This window comes from Nothobranchius furzeri, chromosome 12 (genome assembly GCF_043380555.1).
Source record: "Nothobranchius furzeri strain GRZ-AD chromosome 12, NfurGRZ-RIMD1, whole genome shotgun sequence".
NCBI classification, from domain to species: domain Eukaryota; kingdom Metazoa; phylum Chordata; class Actinopteri; order Cyprinodontiformes; family Nothobranchiidae; genus Nothobranchius; species Nothobranchius furzeri.
The window spans coordinates 47,955,751-47,972,345 of NC_091752.1; the positions used below are offsets into that span (position 1 = coordinate 47,955,751).

The 16,595-nt window shown below is 43.2% G+C and overlaps 1 protein-coding gene across 2 annotated transcripts in view; it reads right to left on the reverse strand.

Annotated features, from left to right (window-relative positions):
* The window catches only part of ppp2r5d (protein phosphatase 2, regulatory subunit B', delta), a 63,011-nt gene extending 46,993 nt beyond the window's left edge, over window positions 1-16,018 (reverse strand). Inside the window, exons 1-2 of one of the 2 annotated variants that reach the window (XM_054750445.2) lie at window positions 15,863-16,017; window positions 81-167 (exon numbers count right to left, since the gene is read on the reverse strand). In XM_054750445.2, coding sequence (XP_054606420.2) covers window positions 81-167; window positions 15,863-15,889 — 114 coding nt within the window. In that variant the 5' untranslated portion in view covers window positions 15,890-16,017. Of the gene's footprint in view, window positions 1-80; window positions 168-15,862 lie in introns of both variants that reach the window. The other variant, XM_070542651.1, reaches the window with a different exon arrangement.
* Window positions 16,019-16,595: the final 577 nt, after the last annotated feature.

The window sequence follows — 16,595 nt, forward strand, 5'->3', positions numbered from 1 at the left end:
TATTTAGGAGCATTTCTACGAACATGCAGCAGCAGCTGCATGGTCCTGTGAAGGTCACGGGACTGAATGCGATGACTCACCTCATCAGAGTTCTCTGAGGTTCCATCCTTCCCAATGCTGCTGCTGCTGCTGTTTTTTGAGCTGCTTTTGGATGATTTACTTGTTTCCTGTAAAAACAAACAAAGGTAAATGAAACCAAAGGTTCCTCTGAATGAAACCAGTACTACAGCCATGTGCACACTGCAGGTAAAAATGGGCCAATTCACAATAAATCTTTGGCTCATATCAGATTTTTAAAAGATTCTAAACCACAACCGATCAAGATCTTTGGTCCTAAATCAGATTTTTTTATAGTGACTACATGCCGGTCACATCTTCTGGAGTCTGCTATTGGTTGTTTATAATATTGACAACCAATAGCAGCATTAACCCTGACCCATAAACTCACAGAACTGGTGCTGGATCACACCTGAAACTCTTCATGAAATCCAGAAGTTCAGATACACAATGGTTCTGGAAGAATATGAAGAGCTCAAGCTTGAGGTTCTCGTGAATGGTGTCAGCAGGTTCACCCAGAACGGGTCCAGGTTCTGTTCAACTCCACCCGGGTGTGGAAATTTCACATTAGTGATTATTCATTCAGCTGGTAAAGAGCTGCAGCTTCACTTAAATCTGAAATTTTAAACATTCTTTCACCCAAAAAATTGACCACCGGCACCCCTCTGTTAACGCCACAATGGACTATTCCTTTAAGATGCCGATGCACAAACAGGAAGCGATTGGTAGTCATTCCATTCCAATCCAGTTGGTGGTGGTAATGCACCAAATTGTCGTTTGTCAAGTGCCTTAAGAGCACAAAGAAGAAGAAGAAGAAGAAGAAGAAGAAGAAGAAGAAGAAGAAGAAAGGTGGAAGAGTTCATAACAAATTCAACGCGGAAGTCAAAACAGTAAGCATGAAACGGAGTTATCCTAGTGGCTCCAATAAGGGAAAGAAGCTGTTTGCTTAAAAAAAGTCAATATATTCCGATATATGTGTGTGTGTGTGTGTGTGTGTGTGTGTGTGTGTGTGTGTGTGACAAGGTGGAGAAACGAGGGCCCGGGCGGGATTTGATCCCCAGACTCCCGGGTGAGAGTCATACGCATTAACCAGTCAGCCAAAGCGACATCCCATTGGCCAAGTAGCCAGGGCGCATGATCAATCTGGACATTGTGACAGGACGCTCACACTGTCACATATATATATTAGGGCTGTCAAAATAAATGTGTTTTTAATGCATTAATGCAAAGCTCCTTTTAACAGCATTAATTTAATTAATGTGTGATTAACGCGCAGGCTTCCGTACTTTCCTTTTGCCCTCCTGGCGTTCCATAGCCTACATAAACAAGAACGTTAATGCTCAGTCGGCGGATGCTAGGTAGAGCATGGAATGCAAAAATGGTCTTTTGAATGGAAAGTTTCTATTTAAAACTCTACCAGATGGTACAACTGATGAGACAAAAGTCATCTGTGTTTACTGTCGATGTGAACTGAGCTATCATCGTACTACTTCAAGTCTCAAATACCACCTGCTGGCTAAACATACAGCTGATGCAGAGAGCTCTCCTCCTCCTCGTCGAAAGCAAACCACGCTGGAAAGTTTTCAGCAGACATGCCTGGACAATTCGACATCGTGTAAGCTTTCAACAGCCATTGCTAAATGGGTAGCTACAGCTTGCAGACCAATTGACATTGTGGAGGATAAAAGACTACTTGACGTAATTCGCATTGCATCAAGCGACAGCACGTATGAATTACCTTCGAGAGCCACCACGGTAACCCATATACAAAAACTGTATCAAGATGAAAAAGCTAAGGTGGAGGAGACATTGAGTCAGACAAAAACAGTTGCCCTAACAGGGGACTACTGGACGTCTCTGAGTAATCACAGCTATCTCGGGGTAACAGCACATTATTTTACATCAAACTGGGAACTTCGGTCACATGCTTTGACTGTTATGAAAACAGAGGACAGACATTTTGCCGACACATGCACTGAGCATTTTATGCAAGTAGCCCGGCAGTGGAACATTGAACTTAAAGTCAGCACACTGACCACAGATAGTGCACACAACATGATTGCTGCGGCGAGGCAACTACCATTTGAGCATATGCCTTGCATTGCACACAGCCTGCATCAAGCTATTGCAGTTTCTCTACAGAACAGTCCAATTGACAGTGCACTGACAAAATGCAGAAAAGTTGTTGGTCATTTCAAGCACAGCCCAGCAAATGCAGTGGAACTTGAACAACAACAAATCGCACACTCCATCAAGAAAGAGTCATTCACCCAGGATGTGTCAACAAGATGGAATAGTACTCTAGAGATGATCAAGCGTGTTCTGAGAAATCAGGAACCACTGAGAGCTGCACTGGCCCAACAAGTAACCACCATCACAATGCCAACATCAACTGAGCTGGAAAAACTGAAAAAGTTGGAAACTCCTGTATTTATATTTATCAGTCTTTTGTTAATAAAGCAAGTCTGTGTGTGTGTGTGTGTGTGTGTGTGTGTGTGTGTGTGTGTGTGTGTGTGTGTGTGTGTGTGTGTGTGTGTGTGTGTGTGTGTGTGTGTGTGTGTGTGTGTGTGTGTGTGTGTGTGTGTGTGTGTGGGGAGGGAGGGGGTGGAAGTAATTTAGTCTAGGTGGTTGGTTTCTCTGTTTCTGACTGAAATTTAATCTGTTTTACTGAAGATACTTCAATGAACTTCTGGGAGGAGAGAAGTTTGTTTCCTGCTCTGTGGTGTTGCCAGCATTGTGCCACCTCCTGCGAGTATTGGAGGTCTCTGAGGAGGACCCAGCTTACATGTTGAAGTTTAAAGAGACTCAAAACAGAAACAGAGAAGCACAAGGATAAAGCTAACATCACATGGCTCAAGGTTGCAACTGCACTCGATCCTAGGTTTAAGGATCTCAAGTGTCTTAGCAAACCTGACAGGGTTGAAGTGTGGCGACTAATCACTGCTTTGCTAAGGGAGAGGCAGGCACCAGCACAGCCTGAAGATTCAGCAACATCGGAGCCCCCCCAAGAAAAAAAAACATCCTCATGCTTTCCCAGGATTCTTCATCTGATGAAGAAGAGGACTGTATTGAGAGATCTTTGGATCAATACAAGGCAGAGCCTACTATTGATAAGGAGGATTGTCCCCAGAAATGGTGGTCCAGACATGAAGGTGCACACAGTGTGATGGCATCCCTTGCACAGAAGTACTTGGCAACACCTGCCACATCCATACCATGTGAGAGGTTATTCTCACTTTCTGGGCAGATGTTCAGAAGAAACGAGCTGCACTGTCTTCTAAAAATGTGAAAATGCTCGTCTGCTTGAGCAACTGGCCAAGTACAAAAAAGTAACTGGGAGAGCCCAAAAAATAACCTGGAGAGGTTCATTGGGATAGGAAAGAAAAAATAAACCCAGAAGTGTTGCCTTTTTAAGTTCACCAGAAACAATAAGCTATGTTTAAAACGCACAGGCAGAGTCCTGGTTCTATATCACACACCTCTCTTTGTCCTAGTTTTATTCTCATGTGTTGATTTTGTGAGTCCTTATCTGGGTGGAACCATATAAGGTAAAACTGTTATTGTGAGGAAGGTTATGCTTAATTGCATTTATGAATATTTTTGTTTTTCTCATTAAGATTTGGAACTTTTTGTTATGTTTGAATTTGCTCAAGTTATAATAAACATATTTTCATAAAAAATGACATTTGTTCACTCCATATTTGAAATAAATTTTTTATCAGTATTAAAAGTTATTAAAAATTAAGTTTGTGATTACCTGCGAGATAACTATAGACAATCATGCGATTAATCGCGATAAAAAATTTTAATTGATTGACAGGCCTAATATATAAATACATATATATATATATATATATACACATATATATATATATATATATATATAGAGAGAGAGAGAGAGAGAGAGAGAGAGAGAGAGAGAGAGAGAGAGAGAGAGAGAGAGAGAGAGAGAGAGAGAGAGAGAGAGAGAGAGAGAGAGAGAGAGAGAGAGAGAGAGAGAGAGAGAGAGAGAGAGAGAGAGAGAGAGAGAGAGAGAGAGAGAGAGAGAGAGAGAGCAGAGGTCTCCAACTTTTTTTGGTCTCTAAAGCCGGGCGTATACTGGGCGACTTTTTCACTTTTTTGAGCCGATTTTCCACTCGTGCGAGAATCCACGAGATCGGGGCGAGTTTTGCACCGAGCGTCGTGTAATATACAGGGGGTTACGAGAGGCGATTAACACCACGTGACCAGCTACCGATCATCAGTTGTGAGGTCGCACGGACTTCTGGCGTGTTTAATATTTTGCTCGTCCCTCGTGAGGGTATCGCACTGTTGAAGCGGCGCTGCGAGCAGCTGCGACCCAAAAAGTATCAGAACCGCTCACGGCGCATGCACAATCCTGCATCAACACCGCTTGCCCGCTATTTCCCTAATAACAAACGTTGTTCGTTTTTGTTTCTACACGTTTTTTTTACTCACAAATATTGTCAAGAAAGCGTTTTTGTCATGTTCATGTCAAATTAAACTGATCACAAAACACAGATTTACTTCCTTTATTTCGTTTTCCTCATCCAACCCCCATAAATCCCTGTGTGTCCTCCTGCAGCACTCCCGAAGGACAACAGGCAAGACAAGACAAAAAAGTCTGACGTGTTGAGTAAAAACTGCAATTTTTAGCATATTTTTAGGGCCGATGTGTTGCTACCAGACGTACAGTGTGAGCAGTCAGGTCGCATCCGAGAACTGGGTCGTACAGTGTGAGCACATGACTCGTGAGATCTGCTCTGCGAGGAAGCCGTACAGTTTGAGCTGAAGCTGAGTGCTACGAGTGAAAAAGTCGCACAGTGTACGCCCGGCTTAAGGTGCAGTCTAAATGCTGACTAAGCCAATGCCATCTGTTCCTGTTTTCTCAAAATCAAATGATTTGGACTCAAATGCAAAATAGCCTAATCAGGAAAAAAATACATTTTTCGGCTTTCAAATTTAAAAACTGCATTTCTCTCTCCTTTCTTTACTTAACAACAGAACATGATTAGAAATCAGTTCATAGCGTGTAAAAGAACAAGCTATTTCAAGCTCAAATCATGTTGTACAAACACACGCAACAGATCTACATGCATTTCGTTAAAGTTAAATTCCCATTAGTTGTCACACACACTGATGTGTGTGTGAAATTTGTTCTCCGCATTTGACCCATCCCCTGGGGGAGCGGTGAGCTGCAGACACAGCCGCGCTCGGGAACCATTTGGTGGTTTAATCCCCCCAATCCAACCCCTTAATGCTGAGTGTCAAGCAGGGAGGCATTGGGTCCCATTTTTTCAAAGTCTTTGGTATGACCCGACCAGGAATCGAACCCTGATCTCCCAGTCTCAAGGCGGACACTCTACCACTAGGCCACTGTGCTGGTTAAACACATTGGCCTTCATACTATTCTACTTAGCTTAGCGTGGGTTACCCTGGCTCATCCCTTTAGTTATGCTGCTAGAGTCTTAGACTATTGGAGGAAATACTGTAGGGCTGCACAATATATCGCAAATATATCATCGCGATATCAGCATGTGCAATATGCATATCGCAAAGAACAGATAAATATCGCAATGAATGGTCAGCTCTAATGTTTGCTACACATAATGCACTCTGTCAATCAAATGGAAGCATAGTGTTTTTTAACAAATCAAATATAGCTCTTCACCCATGTGGCCAATTGGGTGCCCAGCCTTGAGGCGGATGGCACTTAATTTTGATTGTTAGCAAACACCTGACTTAGCTTTGTTCTGCTCTTTCTGCTGATTCTGCTTTTCCCATGATCGATTACTTTTTCTTGTTCATTTTCTTTTTCTCTTTCCTCACATCTTTTGCATTTCTCATTTTTATGAATTTTTTTGTCATTTTTATTGCTTTGTTTCTTATTATTTTTGTTCCTGAGTTAAGTTTTTCTTCATCACAAGTTATATCGTCATCGCAATATTAAATCATTGTTGTCAAGTTTCTCTCTGTTCAGCTTCTGTCCAAACTTGAAAAAGACTTGATCCACCACAAAAAGTAAGCTAGGAAACAACTCATTTCCTCTTCTCAATTTATTTGAGGTAAATCAGGTAATCAGGTTGAAAACCTTCTAACAGAAACAGATTTATACAATTACAATCAGAATGAATAAATTATTTTATCTAATAATGCTGCTTTAATAATGATTTTAAAATTAAAAAGTCCAAATAAAGTATCATCCACTGCATTTCAAATACTATTTTAAATCTAATCTAAGCAGGTAATTTCATTTAACTTTGCTCAACAGTAGAATATTGTCAGTATCATACCAGTAGCCTCTTTGTGGTTTCCCCCAAGCTGAACAGTTTTTTTGCTGCATCCACTGATTCCTTCTGAGGTACAGACTGAATTTGTTTGTGTCCTGCAGGCAGGTGCTCTCACTCAGCTGATAAGCTGATCAGACAGGAACTTCCTTAGTAGGGAGGATGGTGGTGTTCCTCAGCCTCCAGGGGGTGCCATTATTGACTGGCTGACTGATCTGACATTGCGACTTTGAGCCTGACACCTCCCACTTGAGCTCCTGGTTCTTGAACCCAAGGAGGTCACACTGTTAAGTCCAAAGATTATAGAGCAGAGGCTGATCTTACTATGGTGACTTCAGAATCTCTTTCACCATTGATCCACTCTCTCCATCTCTTGCATCCCCAGTGACATTTTGCTCTTCTACAGGAAGCAAGATGACAATCCGCCTGACGTCTTTGTGAAGAACTGTAGCGGGGATCTGGGCGCGATGTTCTCTCTTTGCGTTATTGTCTTGTTTTACAGGTCTCACAGAGGTAACTGGGTAACTTGGGAACATTTTGACATTGACATCCCTCACAACTCCCTTCCTGTCGGTGTTGACACTGATCACCCTGGCAAGTCTATATTGGTTTCTCAAGGCATTCTGGTCTGCCACCCAAACAATGTCGCCAACTGCAACATTGCGTTCCTTTGTGTGCCACTTACTTCTGATGAATAGGTTGGGTCTAGCCAGTTGGCTCCATTTCTTCCAGAACCTGTTAACTTCTGCCTGAATCACTCTTAGCCTCTTGTAAGGGTAGTTGTCAAAGTTGAAGCTTCCTGTATCTCCCTTAGGTCCAGCCCTACCAAGGAGCAGAGAGTTTGGGCTGAGGTATTCACTACAGTCCTCTCGACTCTGAGACCTGGCATCTATTGGCCTTTCATTAGCCAGGTTCGCTGCCATGTAAAGGAATGTTTGAAACTCTCCCCATGTGAAGATTCCATCTCCCCCTAGGTTATGCAGGGCTCTTTTCATGACCTGAACAGCTGCTTCAGCGGCTCCATTCCTGTGAGGCGAGTCTGCTGGGTGGATCGTCCAGCTCCAGTTTGTCCCATGTTTGGTGGCCTCGTTCTCTAGTTCTGCCTTCTCTAACTGGTCCAGAAACAGATAAAGTTCCAATATGGCAGGCTTGGCTCCCACAAAGTTCTTTCCAGGATCTGACCACAGTTTTCTAGGGTGTCCTCTCAAAGCTGTGAACCTTTGGTAGGCTAGCAGAAACTCTTCAGTTGACTGTGCCCCAACAACATCTGTGTGCATGGCCCTCGACGCCATACAGCAGAAGACAATGCCCCATACTTTCAGCCTCACTCTCTTTCCAACTGCATCCTTTACTTTATACAGTCCAAATTGATCCACTGTCGTGAATTCAAATGGTCTGGCTGGCTATGTTCGCTCCAGTGCAAGATCCTCCATGAGTTGTTGGCATCTTCTAGCTCTAGCTTTTCTGCATAACACACAGTTGTCCACAACTTTCTTAGCCAACTTCCGGCCTCTCACAACCCAGGCCTTTTCCCTCATTCATAGGAGAGTTCCTGCAATCTTCTCATGATTTACCCTGTGAGCTTCCTGAGCTAGAAGTCTTGATATCCAGGCTTCATAAGGTTAGATTGGTACTGCAGTTCCCTCTTCATTGAAGATCTGGATTCTTCCTCCACACACTAGCAGCCCTGATTCCCTTTCTTTGAATACAGCCTGTCGGTTGAGGGTAGTGTGTCATGAAAGGTGACTCCATCCTGGGTTGCAAGGAAAAGGTCTCTGAAAGAATCTTTATACTCATTTGCAGACAGTACAGCTTGCTTGGCTTTGGTCTTGATGTCCTCCTTTGGTAGAACGACCTCCCACTTTAGCTTACCGACTGCTGAGTGCTTCCATCTTTTAACAGCTCTCCACACCCAGGCAAGGATTCTGACTAGTCTGGTCAAACTACTAAACTTTCTTTCATCAACAAGTAGTTTGACTGCAAAACCAGCTGGAGGTCTGTGGATTGGGATTTCCTCCAGACTATTAGAAGTTTCTGGACGAGTCACTGGTTTGTTACATAAGGTGATTTGCTGTACATTATTCTGACCTCTCTTTGCTTGCGCTCTGGTCAGTACTGCTGAGAAAGCTTTTCTTTGTAGTTTACTTATGCTCTCCTTGGCATTAGTTGCAACTTCTTTAGCTGACTTTTTTGGCCATTCTTCCACAGACTGTTCAAGAAATAAGGTCCGGTTTGCCATTCTGAAACCTCATTGAGATCCTCTGGAGTAGCTCCTCTTGTCAAAATATCAGCTATGTTCACATCACCAGGAATCCACCACCAGTCCTCTAGAGACCCAGCCTTCTGAATTTCACCAACCCTGTTGGCATAGAAGGTATGGTATCCATAACTGTCCCAATGAATAGCTCCCAACACAGTTTGACTGTCCAGTAGGTGGAACCATCACTCAATTTCCATTCGGCCATGCTTTTCAATATATTTTCTGAGCCGGGTTGCAAAAACGGCCCCACAAATCTCTGCCTTGACTGGTTCCCCTTTTTGGTCCAGTGGCGTGAGTTTTGCTTTAGATTCGACCAATCTGACCTGGATGCCTTGCTCGATCTCCCACCTGAGGTACACTACAGCTCCAAAGCTCTTGTCACTGTCATTGGAGAATGTTACTCCCCAAGGTTTTCCAATCCAGCCAGTTGGTGTGAGGCTCCTAGGGAATGTGACGTGGCCAACACGCACATACTCCTCAAATAGTTTGATGGCTTCTCTCCTGAGGTCCTCAGAGAGTGGCTTGTCCCAAGTGTCTCTGATCAGACCTCCACTTGCTGCCTCTTGGAATGCTTTCCTGACAAGTATGGCTCCTTTTTGCTTGATATTTTAAAAATTCCAAATTGAATTTCAAAATTTGTCCAGAGTAGAGTTGTCACGGTAACCGGTGTAGCGGTAAACCCCGGTAAAAAAGTTGACAATAATAACCGTCTTGTTTTTAAAAAAATATAATATCTCGGTGGATTACCGTGGCTGCGGTGTAGACGCGGTGACCCTTACCAGCCACCGTATCATCTGCTGAAGTTGCCGGCGGCACATGCGCACTTTGTTGTTTACAGCCAAAACTTTCTTGAAGCTAAAGCTGAAATAATGGCCAAAGGAGGAGACGGCAGCGCTCAGGACATTTATTATCCCTCAAAGAAGATAAATTCGGAAGTACAGGCATTTTTTGGATTTTTGAAGAATGCCGAGGGACAGTTGATAGAAGACGGCTATCCTGTTTGCAGCACGTGCAGAAAAAGTGTCTGTGAAAGGCAGCAATGCTTCAAATCTCATGACACATCTGCGTGACCATCACCCACAACTCTACAGTCAACGCAAGGCAAGCTAACGTTTTAGCTAAAATGCGTGATCCGAGGATTTGGGTTGAGGGAGAATGCAACGAGTCGCTATATAAAGCAGCCGCAGCGCCGCTACCTGCATATAAACCGTGTCGCGGAAACCCCCATATTGAAATGACGCTATGCATGACGGGGCTCCCAGGGGAAGATAAGAGTTGGTCTCTCTCCGAGAATAATTATGAATTTAACAATGATCACTGCCTGATGACATTTTCCCAAATCTGCAAAGCTCACTGGGAGGACACAAATCGAGGACAATATTTTCCTGATATAGGGTTTATTACTCAAGTAAGGGTAAAAAAGTATTCTATGGCGTTTAAAGCGTGCCACAACCCGTGCACGCGCATTGGGTCCACAGCGCGCGTGTGAACGGGACTCGCGAGCGAAAATATACATGGCAGCGCGCGTGTGAACGAGACTCGCGAGCGGAAATATACATGGCGAGAGGTCATTTGTGCACTGAGAGGGAGCAAACTGTGTCTGTGAGCGCACAAGGATGTGCACAAGTGACAAACCTGCGTGCGCGCATTGTCAACGAGCACACGGCAGAGGAAAACGTGCGCGCGCGGCAGCCTCTGTGCGCGCTCGGTAGCCTCTCTGCGCGCTCGGTTTCTGACTCCTGCTCGCTCGGCTTTAAGGGCTTTTGGCACTCTGGAGGCGTGGCCTGTGGCAGATCTTCTCTGTCCTCTGATTGGTTAGTTCACCCCGCACTTTACCCTCTATCTATATAAAAAAGTCTGACATTCAGTAGTCGCTGGTATAGCTCAGCTGGGAGAGCGGGTGACTCTCGCCCCGGAGGAACCAGGTTCGAGTCCAGGCAAGGAAAGTGCAGTAGATGTCATGTTTATTTTTCTTTATTTCAGGTATTTTACAGTTGTGACCGTTCAACTGTCATTAAACGTCCGAACGTTTGCTGGGCAGTGTTTTAAAAAGTGCACATAAGCTAGATGGTTTTAACCAGGTAAAAATAGACTTGTGGGTGTAGGTATGTTCGTTTAAAAAGTTCTTGCCTCATTAATGTATTGTTTATTTTTTTCAGCATTTAATTGACAAATTATCCTTTCAAATAATTAATTGATGAGTTACATAATTGTCCATTTAGAATTGTTGAATGGACTGAGTAAAGTTTGGTGCACTTTATATATTTCAAAACATGTTTTTTTTAATGATGCATATAAATAATTTAAATGTTAATTTAATGAAATATTTCTATTTTTTCATTACCTCACCCTTGTTTTGACAAAAACGGAACCTTGCTGGATAATATCATGGAGAAACTATTTGTTCACAGTACATGGCTCAGTGAGGATCTGTGTAAAGGAGGAGATACTCAGAAATCTGTCTGCAGATTGTTACAACCCAGACTGGAAGTGGTGGGCTGTAATAAGAAAGGAGACCAAACAGAGGAGTGGGGGTTCAACAACTGATTTATTTAACAAAAGTAAGGATTTACTAAAGCAAGTTAGTGAACAGAAAATGGCCATCTCAAGGTTTTACTCGGATGTCCCTCAGCAGGGTGCAGCACTGTTGAAGGTCATCTGAATGAAAGCTTGATATGCAGTTTCTTTATGAAATGGACAATTATGTAACTCATCAATTAATTATTTGAAAGGATAATTTGTCAATTAAATACTGAAAAAAATAAACAATTCATTAATGAGGCAAGAACCTCTCTCTCTCTCTCTCTCTCTCTCTCTCTCTCTCTCTCTCTCTCTCTCTCTCTCTCTCTCTCTCTCTCTCTCTCTCTCTCTCTCTCTCTCTCTCTCTCTCTCTCTCTCTCTCTCTCTCTCTCTCTCTCTCTCTCTCTCTCTCTCTCTCTCTCTCTCTCTCTCTCTCTCTCTCTCTCTCTCTCTCTCTCTCTCTCTCTCTCTCTCTCTCTCTCTCTCTCTCTCTCTCTCTCTCTCTCTCTCTCTCTCTCTCTCTCTCTCTCTCTCTCTCTCTCTCTCTCTCTCTCTCTCTCTCTCTCTCTCTCTCTCTCTCTCTCTCTGGAAGCCCCACTCTAAGGGAGTTTCCCACTCTAAGGGAGTTTGCAGTGTATTAGTGAGTCATATATTGTACAACCACAGTCATAAAGTTTTCAATCAGTAGTTTTATTTCAGTATGTATTTTTCCAGTATCACAAAAAATGTAATTTTATATGGTTAAAACCATCTAGCTTATGTGCACTTTTTAAAACACTGCCCAGCAAACATTCGGACGTTTAATGACAGTTGAACGGTCACAACTGTAAGATACCTGAAATTAAGAAAAATTAACATGACATCTTCTGCATTTTCCTTGGCCGGACTCGAACCTGGATCCTCCGGAGCGAGAGTCACCCGCTCTCCCAGCTGAGCTATGCCAGCAACTACTGAATATCAGACTTTTTTATATAGATAGAGGGTAAAGTGTGGGGTAAACTAACCAATCAGAGGACAGAGAAGATCTGCCACAGGCCACGCCTCCAGAGTGCCAAAAGCCCTTACAGCCGAGCGAGCAGGAGTCAGAAACCGAGCGCGCAGAGAGGCTGCCGAGCGCGCACAGAGGCTGCCGCGCGCGCACGTTTTCCTCTGCCGTGTGCTCGTTGACAACGCGCGCACGCAGGTTTGTCACTTGTGCACATCCTTGTGCGCTCACAGACACAGTTTGCTCCCTCTCAGTGCACAAATGACCTCTCGCCATGTATATTTTCGCTCGCGAGTCCCGTTCACGCGCGCGCTGCCATGTATATTTTCGCTCGCGAGTCCCGTTCACACGCGCGCTGTGGACCCAATGCGCGTGCACGGGTTGTGGCACGGGTCTGACGCGATAGTATCCGATTAGAAGGCTACTTGAGTAGTGAGTATCATCTGATCTAATACTTTTAAAATGATGACATCAAACAGACAAAAAATAAGAAGTTATGGGCAAATATTGGTATTTTAAAGACTAAAGGAGAAATATGTAAACAAATAAACAACATTATTACAAAATAACACATTTTAGGCAAAATTTGGACACAAACTGAGGACAATATTTTCCCGATATACAGGGTTTATGTAGTTGTCTGAAAATGTAACACGTTTAAAAAATACCGCGATAATACCAAAAACCGTGATAATTTTGGTCACAATAACTGTGAGGTTTAATTTTCACACCGTGACAACCCTAGTCCAGAGAGGTTTTGCGACAAAATGTTGTACCATATACACAAACGGTGGTAATATTGTGTCAAAAAGAAAAACAAAAAACTGCCCAAATGGACAAAAATGCCCTTAATTAAGCCTGAGGGTTAAATACAGTGAAATTCTTGTTGTAAATAGAAACCTGTTGGATTTCTTGCATAACTTTACGTGGATGTCTAGTGATCCAGCCCATGGCCTAGCTGTTTCATTATTTCTAACCGTTGTTACCTACAATTCACTGATGTTATTTTGTATCGTTTTGTAACGTTTCGATGCACTAATAAAGTTTGAAGAAAACCATCTGCATTTGTATTTTATTTTAACATTTACTAGATATTTCACACTGATAACGTGATCTCTTGTTTAGCCACGTGTAAACTGAGTACACGATTAATGTTTATGTCTCTTATGGGGTTATGTAGCCTGAACGTGTGACTGTATGTTCTCTATGAAGGCTTTGGATTTAATAATGCTTACAAAAAGAGGGTGCCACAGAAATTTAAGTGGCAACTCTCTGAAATAATAATAAATAAATAAACTTGTTGCTTGTCTAAATAAATCCCATGGCTAGTTTAAAGCCTCGTTGAAAAACTTGTGGCGGCTGGTTGCTGGAAACCCCGTGGCTGTCGCCACTACCACGGCTTGAGCCTGCTGTCTCATTTTCTGTTCAATGTGAGAAAAGTCTCACGTGAAGATGATTAATTATACATATTATGACAACCATCCTGACTCATCGTGAGATTAAAAACATCCTAAAATCACTGCTGTGGCAGCAGAGGAAAATAATCAATGATAAATGTGGGGTTTCATCTCTTCACACCAGTTTAAAAACCAACTTCTGCTCTGGAGAAGTCAGCGCCTCCGGTGTAGCCTCAGGGCCAGATTAACACTTTGTTGTACCCTGGGCAACAATATTCAAGGGCCCCATCATCACGACCCAAGGACCACCATAATATGGTCACATACAGAATATTTTACTGTAATATGCAGTAAATATACTCAATACTTGAATGCCTGACATCACGTAACCTGCTCATGGTAACCTTTGATCCACCTCGTGTGAACTGACCAATGAGGAGAGGGTCTTAACTTGAGGCCCTCTCTTCATTGGTCAGTCTGCATGAGACTGACTCTCAACCGCTCTCAAATGACGTTCAAAGTCATAGGCAGCGAAGCGTCTTTGTGCAGCGCAAAAGCCCGGGTGGACGGTTTGTTTAATAAAGGGTGATCATATTTCCATTTCCAAAAAAGAGGACAGGGGATCTGTGCCTATGACGTCACACTATGGCAATGCCACACAAACCACGTTGGGACCCATTTTTTGTAAGAACTAAATTAATATCAGATTCTGCCAATAAAAGGGCTCTAAAACAATTCATATGTAAATATTTTGCATATTTAATGCAAAATCTCATTTTTCTGCTTTAGTGCTGCAACAAGGTTTTATTAATAAGAAATTATTATACCTTTTGTTTTATTACAGCATCGGTAAGCTTCCTGTGTACAGATTATTAAGGATGCTCGTTTCAGCTGTCAGATTAAATGTTAGGATCAATGAAAACATAAGTTGTCACACACACTCCATGGAAACTTTCAGAGAATCCACAAATAGTGGCTTTCAAATAGTTTTGTTACTTTTTGAAAGTTTAGAAAAGCAGCAGATGAGACAGCATGTCTGATAATTTAGTTTTTCCATCTGATAATAGTGATCCAGCCCATGGCCTAGCTGTTTCATTATTTCTAACCGTTCTTACCTACAATTCACTGATGTTATTTTGTTAATATCGTTTTGTAACGTTTTGATGCACTAAAAGTTTGAAGAAAACCATCTGCATTTGTATTTTATTTAAAAATTTACTAGATATTTCACACTGATAACGTGATCTCTTGTTTAGCCACGTGTAAACTGAGTACACGATTAATGTTTATGTCTCTTATGGGGTTATGTAGCCTGAACGTGTGACTGTATGTTCTCTATGAAGGCTTTGGATTTAATAATGCTTACAAAAAGAGGCTGCCACAGAAATTTAAGTGGCAACGCTCTGAAAAAATAATAAATAAATAAACTCGTTGCTTGTCTAAATAAATCCCATGGCTAGTTTAAAGCCTCGTTGAAAAACTTGTGGCGGCTGGTTGCTGGAAACCCCGTGGCTGTCGCCACTACCACGACTTGAGCCTGCTGTCTCATTTTCTGTTCAATGTGAGAAAAGTCTCATGTGAAGATGATTAATTATACATATTAAAACAACCATCCTGACTCATCGTGAGATTAAAAACATCCTAAAATCACTGCTGTGGCAGCAGAGGAAAATAATGATAAATGTGGGGTTTCATCTCTTCACACCAGTTTAAAAACCAACTTCTGCTCTGGAGAAGTCAGCGCCTCCGGTGTAGCCTACACCTGCACTATAAACACCAACAAGAAACTGACCCAGCACACTTCTACCCACACAAACCAACCTACCAATCACTGAATGTAATGCGTTTACTTGGTTTCATCGGATTGTTCGATTAACCGATGACTCTTTAAGGCTCTGGACTCATCAGGTGACGTCACTCAGGTGAGAAGAGGCGTTTCCATGCATGTGTGCTGTGACCGCCGCCCTAATGGCTCAGCATCACACCGGCTGGTTAGGGTCCAAAGCTCATCAGCAGCTTCTAGAACAAGCTCAGATGCTTTCAGGCGGATGAATAATGCAGAATCCTCCCGGAGCATCAGCAGCAGCTAACGGCTTACACTCAGCCGGGACCCCCTTACTGGGAGCGGTCCGTTACATCACGTCCTGGAATTTCTACAGTGAGTGGCTCCAGTCAAATAAAACCGGGGACACGGCTGGCCGGTGCTCCGCGGCTAATGGGGCCTTAGCAGCTTAGCTTTCCCCAGGTCGGTAAGACCGACCGTCTCCGGTCTCCAGCAGCCGAACCAGAGCCACTTTCCCGCTTCTCTGGTATCCTCACCGGTCAGGCGCGCACTACAAAGGCCCTTCTGACTCACCTTCTCCTTCTTGGTTTTGTTCGGCATCCTGACGGCTGTCGTGTTCCCACGGAGCGAGCCTCCGTGATGTTCCTTCACGGGACTCAGGCGCTGTCACTAGGTCTTTCTCAACTCCCTGCTCGCTTCACGAACGGCAAATCAGATTGGCTACTGGCCGGATCATTCGCCTAGCAACCACTGTATGGATTTTTCTGATTGGCTGAAAATACATTTACTAGCGAGAGTGAGGCTGCAGAGAGGCGAGGTAGGTCTGGACTCTTCCCCAGCAACAAAACACCTCCAACCTGACGGAACCGGGCCCTGCAGGCTCCGAACCAAGCCGCAGAACCATCCAGAGACTTCCCTCCTGGAAAAGACCTCCGACACCTCATCAGAGAGGAGGTTATACTGGAGGTAATGATGGTAAAAAAAAATGCAACGTTCGCAGAAATGGGAAAATTGTAGTATTTTACTTTTATAGTTTGAAACTATGAGAACTGTGCTTCCCTTCAGATGTACGAACCCTACTGGTAGCACAACTGATGGTTTGTGTTGTGTCATGGCCGAAAAACTCCAACCAACATATGTAGAACGTGGCTCTATGTTTAACTAACACAACTGTTTACGTTGCAGCAACGCTTCTTAACTCAACTCATGACTTCTTCGCATCTGTCTGACTCAGATATCATTCAGCGTGCTCTGTTGTCTAATTCTAAACCAACACATGTTCAACAGAGTCCAGTAACACTTATGT